At 36.0% G+C, this 18954-nt stretch overlaps 1 protein-coding gene across 3 annotated transcripts in view; it reads right to left on the minus strand.

Moving 5' to 3' along the window:
- Positions 1–5935: 5935 nt before the first annotated feature.
- LOC136850879 (zwei Ig domain protein zig-8-like) overlaps positions 5936–18954 on the minus strand; it is a 217497-nt gene continuing 204478 nt past the window's right edge. For all 3 annotated transcript variants that reach the window (XM_067124918.1, XM_067124920.1, XM_067124919.1), the window contains 6 exons: positions 10969–11098; positions 9962–10170; positions 8805–9015; positions 8200–8327; positions 7246–7420; positions 5936–6445 (listed from right to left, as the gene is read on the minus strand). In XM_067124918.1, coding sequence (XP_066981019.1) covers positions 6252–6445; positions 7246–7420; positions 8200–8327; positions 8805–9015; positions 9962–10170; positions 10969–11017 — 966 coding nt within the window. In that variant the 5' untranslated portion in view covers positions 11018–11098 and the 3' untranslated portion in view covers positions 5936–6251. The remainder of the gene's footprint in view (positions 6446–7245; positions 7421–8199; positions 8328–8804; positions 9016–9961; positions 10171–10968; positions 11099–18954) is intronic.

Consider the following 18954-nt stretch of genomic DNA (forward strand, 5'->3'; position numbering starts at 1 on the left):
GGTCTCAGTACTCGGTTACATCTCGAGGAAATGCGTCCGGGATACAGGGAGCTTTGGGAAAAATTCTTATTCTAATTAGATATGCAGGACCCTTGCGTTTGTCTAAATTTCAGTGAAAATCTAAACACGTCGCACATTTTAAAAGATTTGGTTATCGTAGCCAAATCTTTTAAAATATGTGTGAAGCGTTTAGGTATTGGAATTTAGATAAACGCAAGGATCCTGCATGTTCAGTAATTAGAATAAGAATTTTTCCCATAGCTCCCTGTATTCCAGACGCATTTTCCCTGAGATGTAACCGAATAGCGGGACCTTTCCCTGAAAAAAAGCAGGACGCCATACCTTAAGAACTAACATAGAATTTTCTTGGGAATAAGCTCATGTTTCCCACGCCCAAAATATTACAAAAGTGGGCACTAATCTTAGCCTAACCTAACCTAACCTAGGGTCATGACAAAAAACCGGGCTGGTGCAATACTAGCATACATCTCAGGAATGTGCACCCGGACATTTCACTAAAAATAAAAGTTAATGAAATATTACAAGACCACTATCGAAGAACCTGTGTTGCATAGCAGCTTTTGACAAAATATTTTTTCCATCACGATATTAAAAGGAAATTTAATAAAAATTCTTGAATCCCATGAGATCAGTCTCCAAGAATGCAGCAGTATTGTGCTGTCTTTTGGGTTTATTTTTATCTTATGTTCAATTACTACTCAAGAACACATCTTATCTTAAAAGTTTTTATAAATAAGTTAACTTTCAAGCAGTTCTCTGTGTCATGAAGAAAGTGACTGTTGATAAAACCGGGAGCTAATGCTTCCTTCTGATAGTGATGAGTGTAATTGGTGTTCTTTTCTGGTTTGTCTATTTAAATCACTAAAGTTTACCTTTTATAGCAGGTACCTCTAAGTTACTCACGGCAGGGAGGTATTACCATCTGTAAGCCTCCTTTGCTAAGATATGGCTCACAACGAACCTTCGTTCAGGTTATTTTTTCAAGATACAAAGTTGAATTTTGTATGAGATGAAGTATTTGTGGTCAGGAGGAGAATAGTATGCATAAAAAAATTATAGTTCAACCCCATCCCCCTTTTTTTGTGGAAAAAAGGGGGGTTATTTTATGCTTAAAAAAATTATAGTTCAACCCCTCCCCCTTGTTTGGGACAAAAAAGGCGGATTATTTTAAAGCTGATCAGGCGAAAAACGGCATTTTCAAAAGTTGGGCCGAGAGGCCCTTCTAATGCTGAACGCCTGACATGTTCTTGAAAGATTTTCATCCTCCAAAGTTTATCCAGGTTGAAAGGGAATTTTGAGTTACTTGGAAACTGAGATCAATTGCTGTTGAAACTACCTACTAACAATATTTAGCAATGAGGACAATCCTGTCCTAGTGTGAAAATGTAAATAAATTTGGATTTTCATCATTTTGTTGGTGTTGGTTCCTGAAATGTACTTATACATTTGCATTATATGATTTCAGAATTCTCAGTTTGAATTCAGTGACGATTATTGTCAAAAAAAAAAAAGGAAAGAACATCTATAAACAGAAATTATAAAAGCAAATTCGAAACGTTCATTACCGATCTCATTCCCACTTCCTTTACGTTGCCCGAAAGAAAATGTGACGACGAAAAAACAAAAATTCTTCTCATCCTGTTTTAGTAGGATTGAACATCCTACTGGAGTGTACTGCCGAACGCTAAAACTACCCGGCGCGTAGGATTCAGGATTTAATTGTTGAAAGAGAGGGAGGGACTGTGTCGGAATATGCAAATCGCGTAGTGATTGCTCGTCCATAAAAGCGATATTCATTTCCCTTCATTGTTCTCTACTCATCAGAGAGAACAGCGTTTATGCCACAATAAACAACTTGAAAATCGGGTTTTGTCTGTTTTTTTTTTTTTGGGGTTGGGGGGCAGGAGGAGGTGCAGGGGTTTTGGGTGGAAAATAATTCAGTTTCTGGTATTATCCTCCATTAACTTTTCCTGTCAAATATATGGTTTTTGACTCAAAGCAACATTTATATATATATATATATATATATATATATATATATATATATATATATATATATATATATATATATATATATATATATATATATATATATATATATATATAATATATAACATATATATATATATATATATATATATATATATATATATATGTTTGTGCGTGAGTGCAGATGTTCTGTTGTAAATGAATACTTACTTGTATGTGAGGAATGCAGCTATTTTCTCCAGCAGCTAATTAATTTTTGTGCATTGTGATAGATATGATTTTTGTAATTTTTGCAAACGCGGTTGCAAAATATTCAAGAATTCTTAATAACGGTATTTCAGCGTGTGGTGACAAGATCGATTAATTCTTAGGTTTTCCTTTGACAACAATTGCCACTTATCCTTTTTTTCTGACAGTATCAGCGTGACAATCATGAAGGAACCAAAACCTAGAACAACAGAGGCAAATGTTTATAAATTGATAATGGAAAGAATTATAAACAAAGTGCATAAGAACATTAAGGAAAATTACTCGACTAAAAAGGAAAACGTAAGAAGTATATTGCAGGTATCCAGATTATTAAAGGACTAACAAACAATATACATTCGAGTGGAACAGTAACTTTTGCAGTCTTTTTCAAATAAGAAGTCAGATGCTCGAGATTGCCTTAATTAAAAAAAGAAGTGGAAGGCAGCTTAGAGGAAAAGACTGTATAAAACTCATCTTTAAGGATATCAGTGTTGCATATCCCTGAAGATTTGCAATTCTTTAATTGACATTATATCCACAAAAAGCTGAGTTCTAATCATGGATACATTGTTACACAATCACAATATTGATGTGTATATCCTGTTAGGGCGATTAGAACTCCTGACTCACCAGTTGAAGAATCTAGGTTCGAATCCTGAACGAAATTAGAGCAGGTTGAATTTCCCAAAATTTTGATGGCTTATAACAAAAAAATTTTTTCTGGACGCCTCATGTCCAGTTTTTCCAAGACCATGCGAAATTACTTATATAAGAGCCAATACAATATCGACAAGTATTCAGTGATAAATTCTTTGAATCACTAAATCAAATGTCCTTGGTTGAGTCGACGAACCGCCAGTTGTTGACGAGGTAAGTTCCTTCCCAGGGGGACATAGAACGGGGATTTAATTATCCCTCCCTTGCTTTGTTTGCACATCCTTACATCTCTCTCTCTCTCTCTCTCTCTCTCTCTTTCATAAGTCCAGCACCTCCTTCCCCTTTCATCATCACCTTTCCATTCACTTTGGTATTATTTGCATAGAGGGGCCGCGTTGACAACTGGGAACGCTCTTAGTTAAACTGAGTGGAAGTTAAAAACGGTTTGTGTACTGTACGAAAGTTTGTTTGGGTCGTAATCAGCAAGGAGTATTGTTATAATTAAAGAGCGTACCAACACAAGCACACCCACACACGTCACACGTTTATATAAATATAATATATATATATATATATTTATATATATATATATATATATATATATATATATATATATATATATATATATATATATATATATATATATATATATATATATATATATATATATATATATATATATATATACGACGATGATGAAGACAGAAGCCTAATGTACGGAGACCAAAGGCAGATGGAAAGGCACGCGAACAAACAATCAACAGCTTTTTTACTGTGGCCTTGAAAATGCAATGGATTACTGCAAAAAACGCCGTCAGCCACAATAAAAGCTGTTGATTGTTCGTGTGCCTTTCCATCTGCCCTTGGTCTCAGTGTGTGTGTGTATACAGTATGTGTGTGTGTGTATATATATATATATATATATATATATATATATATATATATATATATATATATATATATATATATATATATATATATATATATATATATATATATATATATATATATATATAATCAATCAATGCCAATTTTACAAATGTCTTCATTTTCAGACATTAAGCCCTAAATGACCATGAATACTGAATTCACTTTACCTCGAGAATAACTTACACCAAGGGTAAATATATACAAATATATGTCCAAGATTCGAACCTACGCCTTTCTGAGTTGTAAAATAATGTTGCAAGGACCTTATCCACAGAACCATCATGAGAAATAAAGGTTGATTTCGACTCTGCTGTAAATATTCCCGTTGAATTCTTAACGTTCTCGGCACAGAACCGAAATTGACTCAACTCTACCACTTTATATAGGTGTCCGCTTTTAAAGTAAGAGTGTGGCATTGACCATTGTTTTTGTAGTTTTCTGAAAAGAAAACTATTGTGCCGGCTTTGTCTGTCCATCCGCACTTTTTCCTGTCCGCCCTCAGGTCTTAAAAACTACAGAGGTTAGCGGGCTGCAAATTGGTATGTTGCTCATCCACCCACCAATCATCAAACATACCAAATTTCAGCCCTGTAGCCTCAGCAGTGTTTATTTTATATAAGGTTAAAGTTACCCACAATCTAGCTTCTGGCAACGATACAGGACAGGCCACCACCGGGCCGTGGTTAAAGATTCACGGGCCGCGGCTCATACGTCATTATACCGAGCCCACGGAAAAACAGATCCATTTTTGGTGGCCTTGATTATACGCTGTACAGAAAACTCGACTGCGCCGAAGAAACTTCGGCGCATTTTTTAATTATTTATTTGTTTCTTTCACATATGCTGAATCACCTGATTAGAAACTGACGCACATAGAGGGAGGGAGATAAACTAGTTGAATTCTCACTTCAGTTTTTTTTTTTTTAATTCCTTGCCACATTGCTTGTTGATTTGCTTGTAATCTGAAAATAGCAATTGCTGCAAAATGTGAAATTCATATTTTGCATATCTATTTCTCTTTGTCGCCTCTACGAAGAAGAAGAAGAAGAAGAAGAAGAAGAAGAAGAAGATGATGATGACGATGATGATGATGATGATGAAAACAATAATTTTGAATTAAGTGAAAATACATTTAGCCTTGATAGAAAATACAAGTGAAAACCCTTGAGATCTAAGGAAACAACGATACATTTTTCACCATCCGTCCAATTGGTAATTAACTGTATTATTATCTATAATAACAAAATCCGGGAGGATCTGATCTTGTTTGTCCTCCCCCGGGTGACAGGGGGGAGACATGACACAGCCACCCACCCCCTGCAAACCGGTTTGTCCGCCCCAGGTGGGGGTGGGGTAGGCAGGGGAGAACTCCACCCTCCTCCTGCAAACCACGGGGTGGGTTAGGTAGGGGATGGGAGGGTAGGGGAAACAGCTGCCCCGGGTTCCAGAGTGCGTAGCACTCGTAAAGGATAATAATCATCTTCATTGTTGTTCACGAAAACCAAGCTTAGCTGTACCTGTGAGATCAGTCTATAACATTGCAAAACTCCTGTCCTAAACCTTGATTCGCTTCTGAGGTGTGGGTGTTTGACAGAACTTCTTGACAGTTTTATAATGGAGATGCTTCACATATTCCAAATGCCCCTTCCTGGGTATTTCTTCATCAAGGGTTGCTTCATAATTAGACGGAATAAGTTCATGGTCTGGATTGCCTGTTACGTCTGCAGAAGGCATTTCAACCCCTTGTGTTATTTTTCCACTACAATGCATATCATCATGTCGTCCAAATGTAATCTGATACAAGCTGGTCAGAAGTAAGGACAAAACAATGTTGCTCATTTAAATGATAAACAGTTCATGGAAATGTCAGTTACTGCATTTCCTGAGATGAAAATATATAGTTAGAAGATTTTCTAATTAATCATCTGTAGGATGAATAACTTTCCTTTCCTTTCAGTGTCTGGCGAAACTACTACAAATTCAAATAGCTGGGCTGAAATATCACCAGAGATTCCATCTGGATTTAGAAGGATTTTTTAACTGTTATAAATTTCATTTTCTGCTTTGAATAGGACAAAGAAAGAAGCAGTTAAAAAGGGAAGATACCGACTATATTGCCGTCTAGGTTGTCCAGTACATCTAATCAGAATACCATAATCACTGTGGTCCTAAATTTCTTACGTAGAAAAGTTAATCTTGTACAAACACTAAAACGAATCCAAATTCTCCGCCCGATGGGATCTAAACAGGTCCTGTACTCTACTTCCAGTCTCGCGTCCATTGTCCGTATCAGACCAGTAACAGTCACGAACAACTCCGCTGACTCTAACGCTACCTGACGATGGAAGTGGTCGGGGACTGAAACAATTGGCTAATAAAAAATTAATCCACAAGGCCTTCGTTTTTTATCTGGAAGTGAGGGGAGAGAGAAACGGAAGGAGGAGGCACAACTGGACGACTTGGGAGTTCAAGTCGTTCTCCGATATGGTCAGAAGGCAAAACGCAGCAGCAGCGGCAGTCATGACACTGAAGATTATTTTATTGTGGGCCGCAACAGCTGCTCCGTTGGTGGTGGTTTTCATGGCCTCTGGAGTCTCACCTGCGAAAGGAGAGAAGAGGAGTTTGTTTACTTTGTCAAGGAATAAGAGAATGTGACGAAGTATCCCAGACATTTCTAACTTTCTAGGTGGAGATGATGACATCTGATCCAAGGGGGTTGAGATTAAGTCTAAAACTGTATTAACACAGCTGTTCGTTAACAGAGACACAATTTTTAGAATACTGATCATGGAATGTCTCATCAAAGCATCAAAGATTTAGTGAATAAAATATTCAGTTAAGCAAAATGATTAAGACTTAAGAGTATCAGAGACAAATTAAATGAAATATTCAGGTAAACAAAATAATTAAGATTTAGAGTATCACAGACTAACTGAATACAATATTTAGGTAACCAAAATGATTAGGACTAAGAGTGTCAAAGACTACTTGAATGAAATATTCAAGTAAGCAAAAGGATTAAGACAAAGTATCAAAGACTAACTGAATAAAATATTTAGGTAAGCAAAATGATTAGACTTAAAGCATCAAAGACTAATTGCAAAATATTCAAAGAAAACTTAAATAAAAGAACAAAATATTCAGGTAAGCAAAATGATTAAGACTTAGAGCATCAAAGACTAATTGAACAAAATATTCAGGTAAGCAAAACGATTAAGACTTAGAGCATCAAAGACTAATTGAACAAAATATTCAGGTAAGCAAAACGATTAAGACTTAAGTAACCAAAGACTACTTGAACAAAATATTCAGGTAAGCAAAGCGATTAAGACTTAAAGTAACCAAAGACTAATCAAAGAGAACATTCATGTAAACGAATAAACCCACTGAATTCCTTACTTTCCAGGACATGCACCACGACCGAGACTTTTTTGGCACTGGCTGGCTTACAAGAATATTTGCCCGAGTCCAGCAGAGTGGCGTTGTGGACCAGGAGAGATGACCTGGTCATCTCGCCCCTGTGCTCTGTCTCCACCTGAATCTCGCGCCCTCCCCTCCTGCCGTAGTTCACCAGCTGGAGGTCAAAGAAAACATTTGCTGAGGTTATCTTTGGCAACTAACTGGAAAAGGGGAAAAAATCAGCAGTGGATTTTGCAAATGAAGAAATCTATGTCGTAGACAGGTAATGTCTTGATTATTGGAAAAGGGAAAAAATTCAAAAACATTGTTTTGTGAATGTTGAACAAATTTATACTATAAAGACGTATTGTCCTAATTATAGTTTATGAATGCTTATTGATGTCAGTATTTAAGTTTAAGTATGGGTAAAGATCTATGAAGACGAAAATTATATAGTGAAGTCGACATCTATTTACTTTTCGCTAAGGAGTTGATGACATTGCTCTACAAATATTGACCATTTTGCTTCCATAACAGACTTTTCCAGAAAGTCGAAATTTATTATAATTTCCTTTTTCAAAATAAAGGTCGTGGCTCAGGGAAAAATGCAATTTTTATTCTTTGTTGAAAGCAGGAGCAGTATATATATATATATATATATATATATATATATATATATATATATATATATATATATATATATATATATATATATATATATATATATATATATATATATATATATAATGTTTCTGAACTTATTCTCTACCAACAATTCTTTTCAAAAGAATTAGAAGACATTCATCTCCTGATATTCATTTACCACGCAAGATTCCTCAAGCAGAGAAGCAAGTTTACAAATCTAGCAATGAGTAAATAAAAAAATCTTCACTCAGACATCAGGACTGGAATAAATGATGCCAAAACAAATGAAAACCAGAGTTTTCGTTTTACCTTTTCCCTGTGATACCACAAGATGAACTCTGGCGGTGTGGGGCTGAAGTGGACCACGCAGGTGAGGTTGAGAGTGCTGCCCTTGTCCAGGTAGACACTACCATCCCCCAGGAGCTCTGCCGTAGGCGCTGAGGAAGAGGTTGAAGAATATTGGGTTGTAAGATAACTTTCATGTGGTATAGGTTATGACAGACTTTCGGATGCATGGCCAGTAACATACTTTCTAATCTTATTACTTGATAATACTCTGCACCTGTATACACAGACAAACGAACACACACACATATATACATACTTTTATATGTATACATATATAGATATATATATACACACACGAGTATATATACAGATACATACATATATATACATATATACTGTATATGTGTATATATATAGATAGATAGATAGATAGATAGACAAATATATAGATAAATAGATAAGTCGAGTATCCCAAGTCTAACTGATACTAAAAGGCTTTTCTTTATGAAAATTGCATTTAATTTAATCTTATGGAAATGAAAAATTATACCGCAAGCAACATATCTTTACTCCGTCGAAGAGAGAGAGAGAGAGAGAGAGAGAGAGAGAGAGAGAGAGCAACTCACTGACAACTTCCAGCTTGACCGTGATGGCTGTCACGGGCTTCGTCGAGATGGAACACTCGTAGTAGCCGGAGTCTGACGGCTGGGGGTGCCTCAGGACGAGAACCCAGTCTCCTGACGAAGGGTCCCGGTGGGCCGAGAACCGCTCGTCGTTCGTGAACGTGAAGGAACCGACGGTGAGGACGTGGAGGTCCTTGTGGCGGATCCAGGATACCTGAAGGAATAGGAGGAGGGGGGGGGGAAGAGGTAAGGTATGCATCCAAATATGATACTTATAATGATATTTATGACATGATGCTTATTATAATATTATAACCTGATGGTTATGATAATGCTTATAACCTTCTACTAATAACAATATCTGTAATACTTATAATAACTTTTAAAAGGTTATTATGTGTATATATATATGTATATATATATATATATATATATATATATATATATATATATATATATATATATATATATATATATATATATATATATAGTTGATATAGATATTATATACTAACTATACAAGCCTTTACCTTCGTAGAATCCTAAAGAAAATCACAAACTGACAAATGCTTATAGGCTTAGGTCACTGCAGATGTGGAACCATAAAAATAAAAATGAAAATATAAAAAGTTAAAATAAAATCTTCGCTGTATCATTCACGAGTTCTGGTTACCAAAGTAATTGAATTAATTTGACATAAATTAAATAAATCATTGTTTCCGGATCGGTTAAACAGCATCATTTACAGATTAGTTGTGTTAAGCGTAATTAAGTGACCGCTTTTGATAGCAATAGGAAATATTCAAATGCTGACGGGATTTGTGTTTGTGTTTTGCTTCGATAACGATAATCTAAATCTATCACGTGAAGCTGTATTTTAACAGATAATTACCCATTTAATCAATGTATTGTTTGTTTGTTTGTTTGCACAACGGAAGGTAAAAGAGGCTGGTATTGCCCGTAGACTTTTGCTAACCATTATCTTTAACAGCCTTATTATCATTAGTTTCCGCGTTGAATTCATGTTAATTAAATGTTAATTTCCCCCCAAAATCATGCATCATACTTATATCTTCGTATATAATAATATCACGACGTAATCTCTATGTTAACATAAATCTCTTTCATTTATCACTATTCAAAACAACACAAAAACTCACAGATTTGGCCCCGAGGTTCCTGGCTTTGCAGGGGATGTGGGCAGGGGTCCCCACGGCGGCCAAGACCGACTTGGGCGTGTCCTTGGCGAAATGTGGCCCCTTCGGAGGAGAGGCGTCGTCATCCTCTTCCCAGGTCTCTCCGGCATCCGCGGGACCAACTTTGTTTTGATTCGGTTTCCCGCCGACCTTGCCGTCGACGACCAACAGAGCTGGGAAGAATGTCACATTTATTACCAGATTCGACTCTGTTTACTTTGTCTTTGGCAGATTTGAAGGGAAATGGAAGAAATGTAAGAGGAAATATGCAAAATATTGGGGCTTCTTTAGTCTTAAATTGGGACATTTCCAAAGCCTGTCACTGGAGGGACGTAAACTGCCCTAAATCGTGCAAAAATGGTTTGGAAATGCTGTTTATCTTCGTAAATAAAACTGTACTTATTTTTATGACTCTACTTCAATCATTTTGAATAACTATGTCTATATCGAACAAATTTTTCTCGTCAATATGTATAAAAAAAAGATAAGTCGAAGAATACAAGTAAATTAAGGACTTGTTCTTCAAAAGAACAAGTTACTGAAATGTCAAGAATATTATCTTGAAGAATCAAAGTTAAGTATAAACATTTTCGGAAAAAAAGTACACGTTATCAAAATATCAAGAATGTTGCCCCGAAGAACACAGAAGTAAATTAAGTTCATATTTGCTTAAAGCAAGTTACTAAGATATCAAGAATATTACCCCGGAGAACAAAAGTAAATTGGGGGCTTTTTCAAAAGAAAGTACACTTCATCAAAACATCCAGAATATTACCACTTTTTTAAATGGCAAACTGAACAAACAGACAAAACAGTTCCTCTTTCCCTTCAGTATCCTATATCTCTAACTCCACTAAATGAAGCTCTGGAAGAAGAAGAAGAAGAAGAAGAAGAAGAAGAAGAAGAAGAAGAAGAAGAAGAAGAAGAAGCTAAACGAAGCTCTGGCACAAGAAGCCTACCACGAGACTCACCAGTGATGAGAAGCAGGACCACGGCGGGGAGGATCTTGGAGCTTATCATGTTGCCGACGCTCCTCTGAGCTCTATAGTAGATGACGATTTATCCTGGGGCTCTATCTCCGCTCCTAAAAGCGTCCTTCGTCTGCAAATGGAAAGGTGGAATATGTCTTGAGTTATAAGGGGTTTTAGATGTGTGTGTGTGTGTGTGTGTGTGTGTGTGTGTGTGTGTGTGTGTGTGTGTGTGTGTGTGTGTGTGTGTGTGTGTGGGAAGTCATTTGTTTTTCTTTTCATGTGTAATTGTGGTTACGATTACACAGCAGAATTGAAGATTGAAGACAAAAGATGAATGATTAAAGATCCGGAACGATTAAAGTCAAAAGATGAATGATTAAAGATCTGGAGGGATTAAAGACAAAATATTGATGATTAAAGATCTGGAACGATTAAAGTCAAAAGATGAATGATTAAAGATCTGGAGGGATTAAAGACAAAATATTGATGATTAAAGATCTGGAACGATTAAAGATAAGAGATTAATGATTAAAGATCTGGAAGGATTAAAGTCAAAAGATGAATGATCAAAGATCTGGGAGGATTAAAGACAAAATATCGGTGATTAAAGATCTGGAAGGATTAAAGACAAAATATTGATGATTAAAGATCTGGAAGGGTTATAGATAAAAGATTAATGATTAAAGATCTGAAAGGATTAGAGACAAAAGATTAATTACTAAAGATAAGAGATTAATGATTAAAGATCTGGAAAGATTAAATGTCAGAGATTAAAGGAAAGGTTAAGGACTCAAGATCAGGAAAAGGTAGACAGACTTCTTGATTATAGAAGCAAAAGAAATACTTAGGGTTTTACACTGGCAAGAAAAGTGTAATATTGTGATTAAGTTGAGGAAAGATCAAAATTACAGATCAGGAAGGATTCAATATTAAAGATCATGGAAAAGGTTAGACTTCTTGTTTACAGAAGATAGAATTTAAAATACTTAAGGTTTTACACTGGTGAGAAAAAACAGGATTTTTCTTTCTCAAGGCGACTTTAGACAGAAAATCTGGGTTTTGAATGATAAAACCTACAGTTTTTTTTAAGAGCTTTGAACTCCACTAGAATATAATAAAATGGTAGGCGTGTTTTCCTTTTTAGAGTTTGTTGAAGTTAAAATGCCAAAAGCAGAATTTCAGGAGCAAACACAACACTTCAACAAAACATAAAATGGTCAAAAAAAGGATACCATTTTGAAGTGATCTGTGATAGATATATGCAATCTCCGTCCATTACCAACGGATGAAAGTAGATCCCAGTTGAACGCAAACATACGTAAAAGCTGAATTCAGCTGTTACTGCCATCACCGTCATCGTTTTAAATAATCTTCAGATAACCGGAGGAATAACATTCTAGGTTTTTTGTTCTTTGTGAAAAGATAACGACCAACTTGAAAATCTTTACTGCGTAATTATATGAGAGTACTGGTAGATTTGTATTGAGTATGTATATATATGTATATATACACGCACACACATATATATAAATATATATACATATATATATAAATATATATACATATATACACACACACATATATATATATATATATATATATATATATATATATATATATATATATAAAATATATAAATATATATATATATATATATATATAAATATATATATATATATATATATATATATATAAATATATATATATATATATATGTGTGTGTATACATATACATATACATATGCATACAAAGATTAGCACCAAGTCAAAGGGAAACAGTTTTGGTACTGATTTTCCCAAATACACCATCATACATGATTCACACTCAACAAGGTCCTTCGTCAATAATTTACATCTAATGAAAAGGTGAACTGACTATCAATAATCTCTCTTTTGGAACCTAAGTTAAAACCAGCTTCATGAACAACAACTTAAATCAGAATAAAGCAATGAAAATGCACCAGAGTCACTGGTATAATATATAAAAAGAAAATCTATTAACGACATTGTATTCCAGCAACATATTCTCAGTCATGAAAATTGTATTCATAAATCATTCAAAAGCAAAAGTAGGAATGACATTGATCTTTGAATGTGAACATGTGTATATGCGCCTGAGTGCTTTTGAGAGAGAGAGAGAGAGAGAGAGAGAGAGAGAGAGAGAGAGAGAGAGAGAGAGAGAGAGAGAGAGAGAGACTTGTACTACAAGCAAAAGCCAGTAGATCTCTAAACTAATGATAAAAAATTTACGTAAGGCTATTACATCATTAGAGAGAGAGAGAGAGAGAGAGAGAGAGAGAGAGAGAGAGAGAGAGAGAGAGAGAGAGAGAGAGAGAGAGGCTTTTAAAATGTATAAGGACAAAAAGGAAAGGTTCGTGAATATTTCAAGAGCTTTTGAGACTGGACCGAAAATTCGCCCGATATAGATTTATATGTAAAAACGTCCCCTTTTGATATTGAATCCTACTTCCCTTTGTTGGCCTTCCCTATTTATTCTTGTCCTCAGAGACACATATAAGATTGAAAGAATCTTGTCCAAACTGGGCCTAAAATCACAAAGTTCCTTCAATCTAATTTGTCTCCATAACCGCCGGTTGGCTGAGAGTTACTCATTATTCATCATTTTAGTTTTCTGTAAAAGAAAACTATTGTGCCGGCTTTGCCTGTCCGTCCGCAGTTTTTTTTTTTTCCGGCCTCAGATCTTAAAAACTACTGAGGCTAGACGGCTGCAAATTGGTATGTTGATCATCCACCCTACAATCATCAAACATACCAAACTGAAGCCCTCTAGCCTTAGCAGTTTTTATTTTATTTAAAGTTAAAGTTATCCATAATCATGCTTCTAGCAACTATACAGGATAGGCCATCACCGGGCTGTGGTTAAAGTTTCATGGGCCGCGGCTGATACAGCATTATACCGAGACCACCGAAAGATAGATCTGTTTTCGGTGGACTTATTATAGGCTGTAACGGCTATACAGAAAACTCGATTGCGCCGAAGAAACTTCGGCGAATTTTTTACTTGTTTCGACCTCTTTTTAAGCAACTGTCACGAATCGGTCGGCCTTCCAGATATTAACCAGGAAACTGAGTTTAGTTGCAGTTTAGCAATGGATGGCATTCATTATCATTTATTTGCTTGTTTATTGGATTCTTTCTATTTTCCTTTATGTACTGACTTCACCTTCATCCTTTTTCTTCAACTATGCAACCATCTCGGAAGTTTCAGTCTTTGGCGTACGAAGGAATAAGAATAACGAGAGGAGATAAAGTCAGACCAGATTAAGGGAAAAAAATTTTTTTTCTTTTTCTACCTGATCCGTTCGCTACTCACTTAGCCTGAGGGCGAGTCTCCTCCTCGGTTAGATCTTTGAACCTGAATGAAAGCTACATCATTAATGTTTACTTTAGAATATGCTAACTTTGCTTAAAGGGCTACTTTTATCAAAATTTCCCTTTAATATTCAATTTGTTCAAAGATAAAGAAACATCTAATGAGATATATAAGATTACAGGTAATCAGTTTTTTTATATATGTTCATTAACTTTAATTCACGTTCAAATCAGCAACATTATAATTATATTGATAAAGAGATCACTGCTTATTTTTTCAAGAGAAATCTGAAAGACTTTCCAAAATAGAGATATGCATATTTAGGCAGTTGTAATCGGATTTTTTTTATATATGCTAAATCATTTTAATTACTGTCATTACAATTATAATTATAAATTAATACATTGATAAAGAGATCATCGGTTTCATTCAGGAGAAATCGAATTATTTTCCCAAATAAGCGTCGCGGCAAGTGTAATTTCTTGCCAAAATCAGCATCATTATAGTTATAATTATAACTATATTGATAAAGCGATCACTGGTTCCTTTCAAGAGAAATCGAATTACTTTCCGAAACAAGCATCACGACAAGCGTAACGGAACGTTTGCTTTGTAAATTCTTACCAAAATCAGCATCATTTTCATTGTACCATCATATTTATAAAGAGATCATCGGTTCCTTTCCAGAGAAATCGAATTACTTTCCCCCAAATAAGCTTCACATCAGAAGCGCAGCCGAACGTTTGCTCTCTAACTTTCTTTTCGCGGCAGACCGAAATGAGTCAAAACAACCCAACTTTTTGTTCATTAATTGAACTTCAAACATACGTGGTGGCTTCTTGCCCCGAGCCGAAGTTACCGCCGTGAAGTGGTGTTGTGTGCTGTGAAGTGCGAGGAAGCGGGACTTGATGGAAGTTCAGTTCTCTGAAGGAGGTCTTTAAACTCTCTCCTTCTCTCTCTCTCTCTCTCTCTCTCTCTCTTCCTACTTGCCTGTTTATGTGTCTCCCACTTTTATTACTGTTTTGCCTCAACTTTTATTGTTTCCCCCTCTTTTGCCTTACTTCCATTGTTTCCCCCTCTCCTCTCTCTCTCTCTCTCTCTCTCTCTCTCTCTCTCTCTCTCTCTCTCTCTCTCTCTCTCATTACGTTATACAAAATAATTGTTTTAAATTTTAAATTTCAGTGTTTCTGTCAGGTCCGCGTGCCTGTGTTGACACAACACAAATTTCTTGAACGGATGAAAGGATCTGTATCAATCCAGGCAAACACATTTTTATTGGCTCCCTCCAGACGATTAGTTTTAGTTGGGTTATCAAAAATAATTTGGGGATTTGTCGCCACGGAAACGAAATTGCACATCATTTTAACGAGGGGGATTTTTCTGCAGACGAAAATCCGGTTTTATCCCCGTCGGTGGATTTTGTGACAATTTTATGATAACAATCATACAATCGTCATTTCGATTGTTGGCAGTCTTGCCCAGAAGGAAGAGCAGTCACTGTCATTTCGATTGTTGGCAGTCTTGCCCAGAAGGAAGAGCAGTCACTAAAATTTTGTGTCCCGTGGGCGGGTAGTGACGTCAGTGCACCTCTTGCGGTGCACTGTAGGCATTACTAAAGGTTCTTTGCAGTGTCCCTTCGGCCCCTAGCTGCAACCCCTTTCGTTCCTTCTACTGTACCTCCATTCATATTACTTTTCTTGATTCATAGTGCAACTGCGAGGTTTTCCTCCTGTTACACCTTTCAAACGTACCTACTCTCAGTTTCCTCTCCAGCGCTTAATGACCTCATAGGACCCAGCACTTGGCCTCTGCCATCAACTCTATTCCATTCCATTCCATTCCACAAAAACTTTGTGTGAGTGAATAAAGAAATCCCTTTCATAATGAAAGAGATTTTGCGTAAACAAAATCCCAAAATGGACAAAGTAGGTGAATGTATCGTGATTCAGTATCTGCTAAGGTAAGGTTGCGTCTTTAAGGGAAATCCATAAAGAAAGGTCTACCACACTTGGTGAGGACTCTTCTTCCCATTCCATCTTGAAGAAATAGGCAGCTGAATTCCAGCGAGTCAAACTGTTTGACTGACCTCTTATTTATCGATCTGGCGTCAAAACATAAAGGGTCAATGACGCCGAAAGAAATGCGTTGTTGAAATTCTGGATGTATAGCTGCATTTACATATACACAAATGTCCTTGAGCATGATAATCAAACTATAAAACTTCAAGGACAATTTTGATTCTTCTACATACCACTACAGGCATTTCCAATGGACGATAAGATAGCTAGGGTTGGCCATGGATTCAGAACTTTGAACCTGAATCAAATACTCACAGCAAAGCAGTGAGATCACTATGATTCTCCACTTTCTAAAAAAAAATCAAGATAATGTCCTTTGCATTTTAGATCTCTGATGGTATCGTGATGATTGGCTATTCAGAAAAGGATCACACCATTAATGATGACTCTCATACATCAGAATTGCAAAGGTTAGAAAAAGAAGTCAAGATGAAATGCTTAGAAAATCTGCAATTGGACTTTTTTTTACTGATGTTTTGTTCATAAACTGCAACAGATAAAAAGCAATTAAGATGAAATATTATGGAAAGCTACGAGTGGGCGTGTTTTAACTCTAAGGTAATATACATGTGTATATATATACATATATATATTTATATATACATATTATATTTATATATATAATATAATTAGTATACATGCACACACATGTATATATATATATATATACACACACACAGTAGATATATACATTTATATACAAATTCAAATACATCCAGGCTCTAGGGATACTGACGTTCGTCTCTCAGTAGAGTCTACCATATGGAAATGGATATTAATCCTCCAGAAACGAATAGCAAAAATTCCTCGGCAGATAAGCATTCTTTTTCCCAGAGGCAGCGTCTGGGTAGTAATACTCCTGCGGGAATCTGTTCATCGGGAAGAGGAACACCAGCCAGGGGCAAACGGTGAGTGAATTCTCGACTCGTGTGGACGAGAAGAAGAAGAAGCTAAGAGAACTGAGGTTTGTTTACAGTTCCTTGCCTAAGTTTATCGGATTGAATATTGGCATTGTTATTATTGTTTTTTAACGTATAATATTTTCGACTATTTCTTTAATATGAGTTCTTGACTTTTATTTAAAAAACAGACAAACAATATGCAAGGTATGCAAGAAACGAATGAAAAACAAACAAACTATTGATGCTACATTGAAAAATCGGAACACAGAGTCTAGTAAATGGTTTCATCAGAGCTTCAGGCCTCGACACAGAATCCAATACTGTCGGATATGCCCTTCCTTTTGATCGGGGACGATTGCCCTAGAATTGCAAGCCGGAATAAAAATCACGGAATCAAGATCATAATAGATCGTTTGACGTCCTATAAATTCTATTCAATAAAGTTTCTATTGAAACTGGACTTTCAGGGGCTATGACAGAATGATCTGAGGAAGTCATAAGTGATTGAAGATCTTACATCAAATGGAGATCTTTCGACGAAGGTGGAATGTCAGGAAAAATAAGATCAGGAATTGAAATCTATAGAAACAAGTAATAATGTGCCGGAGTTTCTTCAGCGAATCGAGTTTTCTGTACAGCGTATAATCAAGGCCACCGAAAATAGATCAATCTTTCTGTGGTCTCGGTATAATGCTGCATGAACCGCGGCCAGTGAAACTTTAATCACGACCCTGTATCGTTGCCAGAAGCACGATTATGGATAACTTTAACCATGAATAATAAAAAAAAAACTATTGAGGGTAGAGGGCTGCAATTTGGTATGTCTGATGATTGGAGGGCGGATTGTCAACATACCAATTTGCAGCCCTCTAGCCTCAGTAGTTTTTAAGATCTGAGGGCGGACAGAAAAAAGTGCGGAAAGCAAAAAGTGCGGACAGAAAAAAAGTGCGGAAAGAAAGAAGTGCGGACAGAAAAAGTGCGGATGGACAGACAAAGCCGGCACTTTTTTTTTTTTTAAAGAAAGCTAAAAAGGGAACGTAAAATATATACTTTCAATTTGCGAAGACTTATTCAAAATGATTTGTAGAGAGAAAAACGAACGGAGCTAATAGCGTGGAAGGAGGAAGTGACGAAAAATGTCGATAAGACAGGGAGGAAGGTATGACAGCGATAATAAAAGAGCTAAGAGGGCGAATATGTAGCTGTCGAAAACAGGAGATGAGAGGAAAAAGAGGAAACAGGAAGAATAAACAGTATGGGCAGTGATATATGAAGAGAATTGGATACAATATTTGAGACGAGGCAGAAGAAGGGAAAAAGAGAAGCCAAGACGCATTTAAAAGCCTTTCGATGTTCACTTTTTTTTTTTTTTATTTCACGAGCAAGCCAAGCACGAACAGATAAGCTGATGCCTTCGTCAAGCGATATGGTATTACTAATTCATCCAGCAGAGAGTATTCCAACGTCTGGTCGTCGAATGGAAGGAATAAGCTTCAAGCTGAATATTGTTGGAGTGCAGATTCAAGAACTGAACATTCTAGAACTCAACACAAATTGGACCCCAAAAGTGAATCTCTTACCGTCAAAGAAAGCCCATTGGTATTCAAATACAGACTTAACATTTTAACTATACATCTCTCCAAGACAGGTATCGAAATAATCAAAATCTTGA

This window comes from Macrobrachium rosenbergii, chromosome 22, assembly GCF_040412425.1.
Source record: "Macrobrachium rosenbergii isolate ZJJX-2024 chromosome 22, ASM4041242v1, whole genome shotgun sequence".
Taxonomy (NCBI): domain Eukaryota; kingdom Metazoa; phylum Arthropoda; class Malacostraca; order Decapoda; family Palaemonidae; genus Macrobrachium; species Macrobrachium rosenbergii.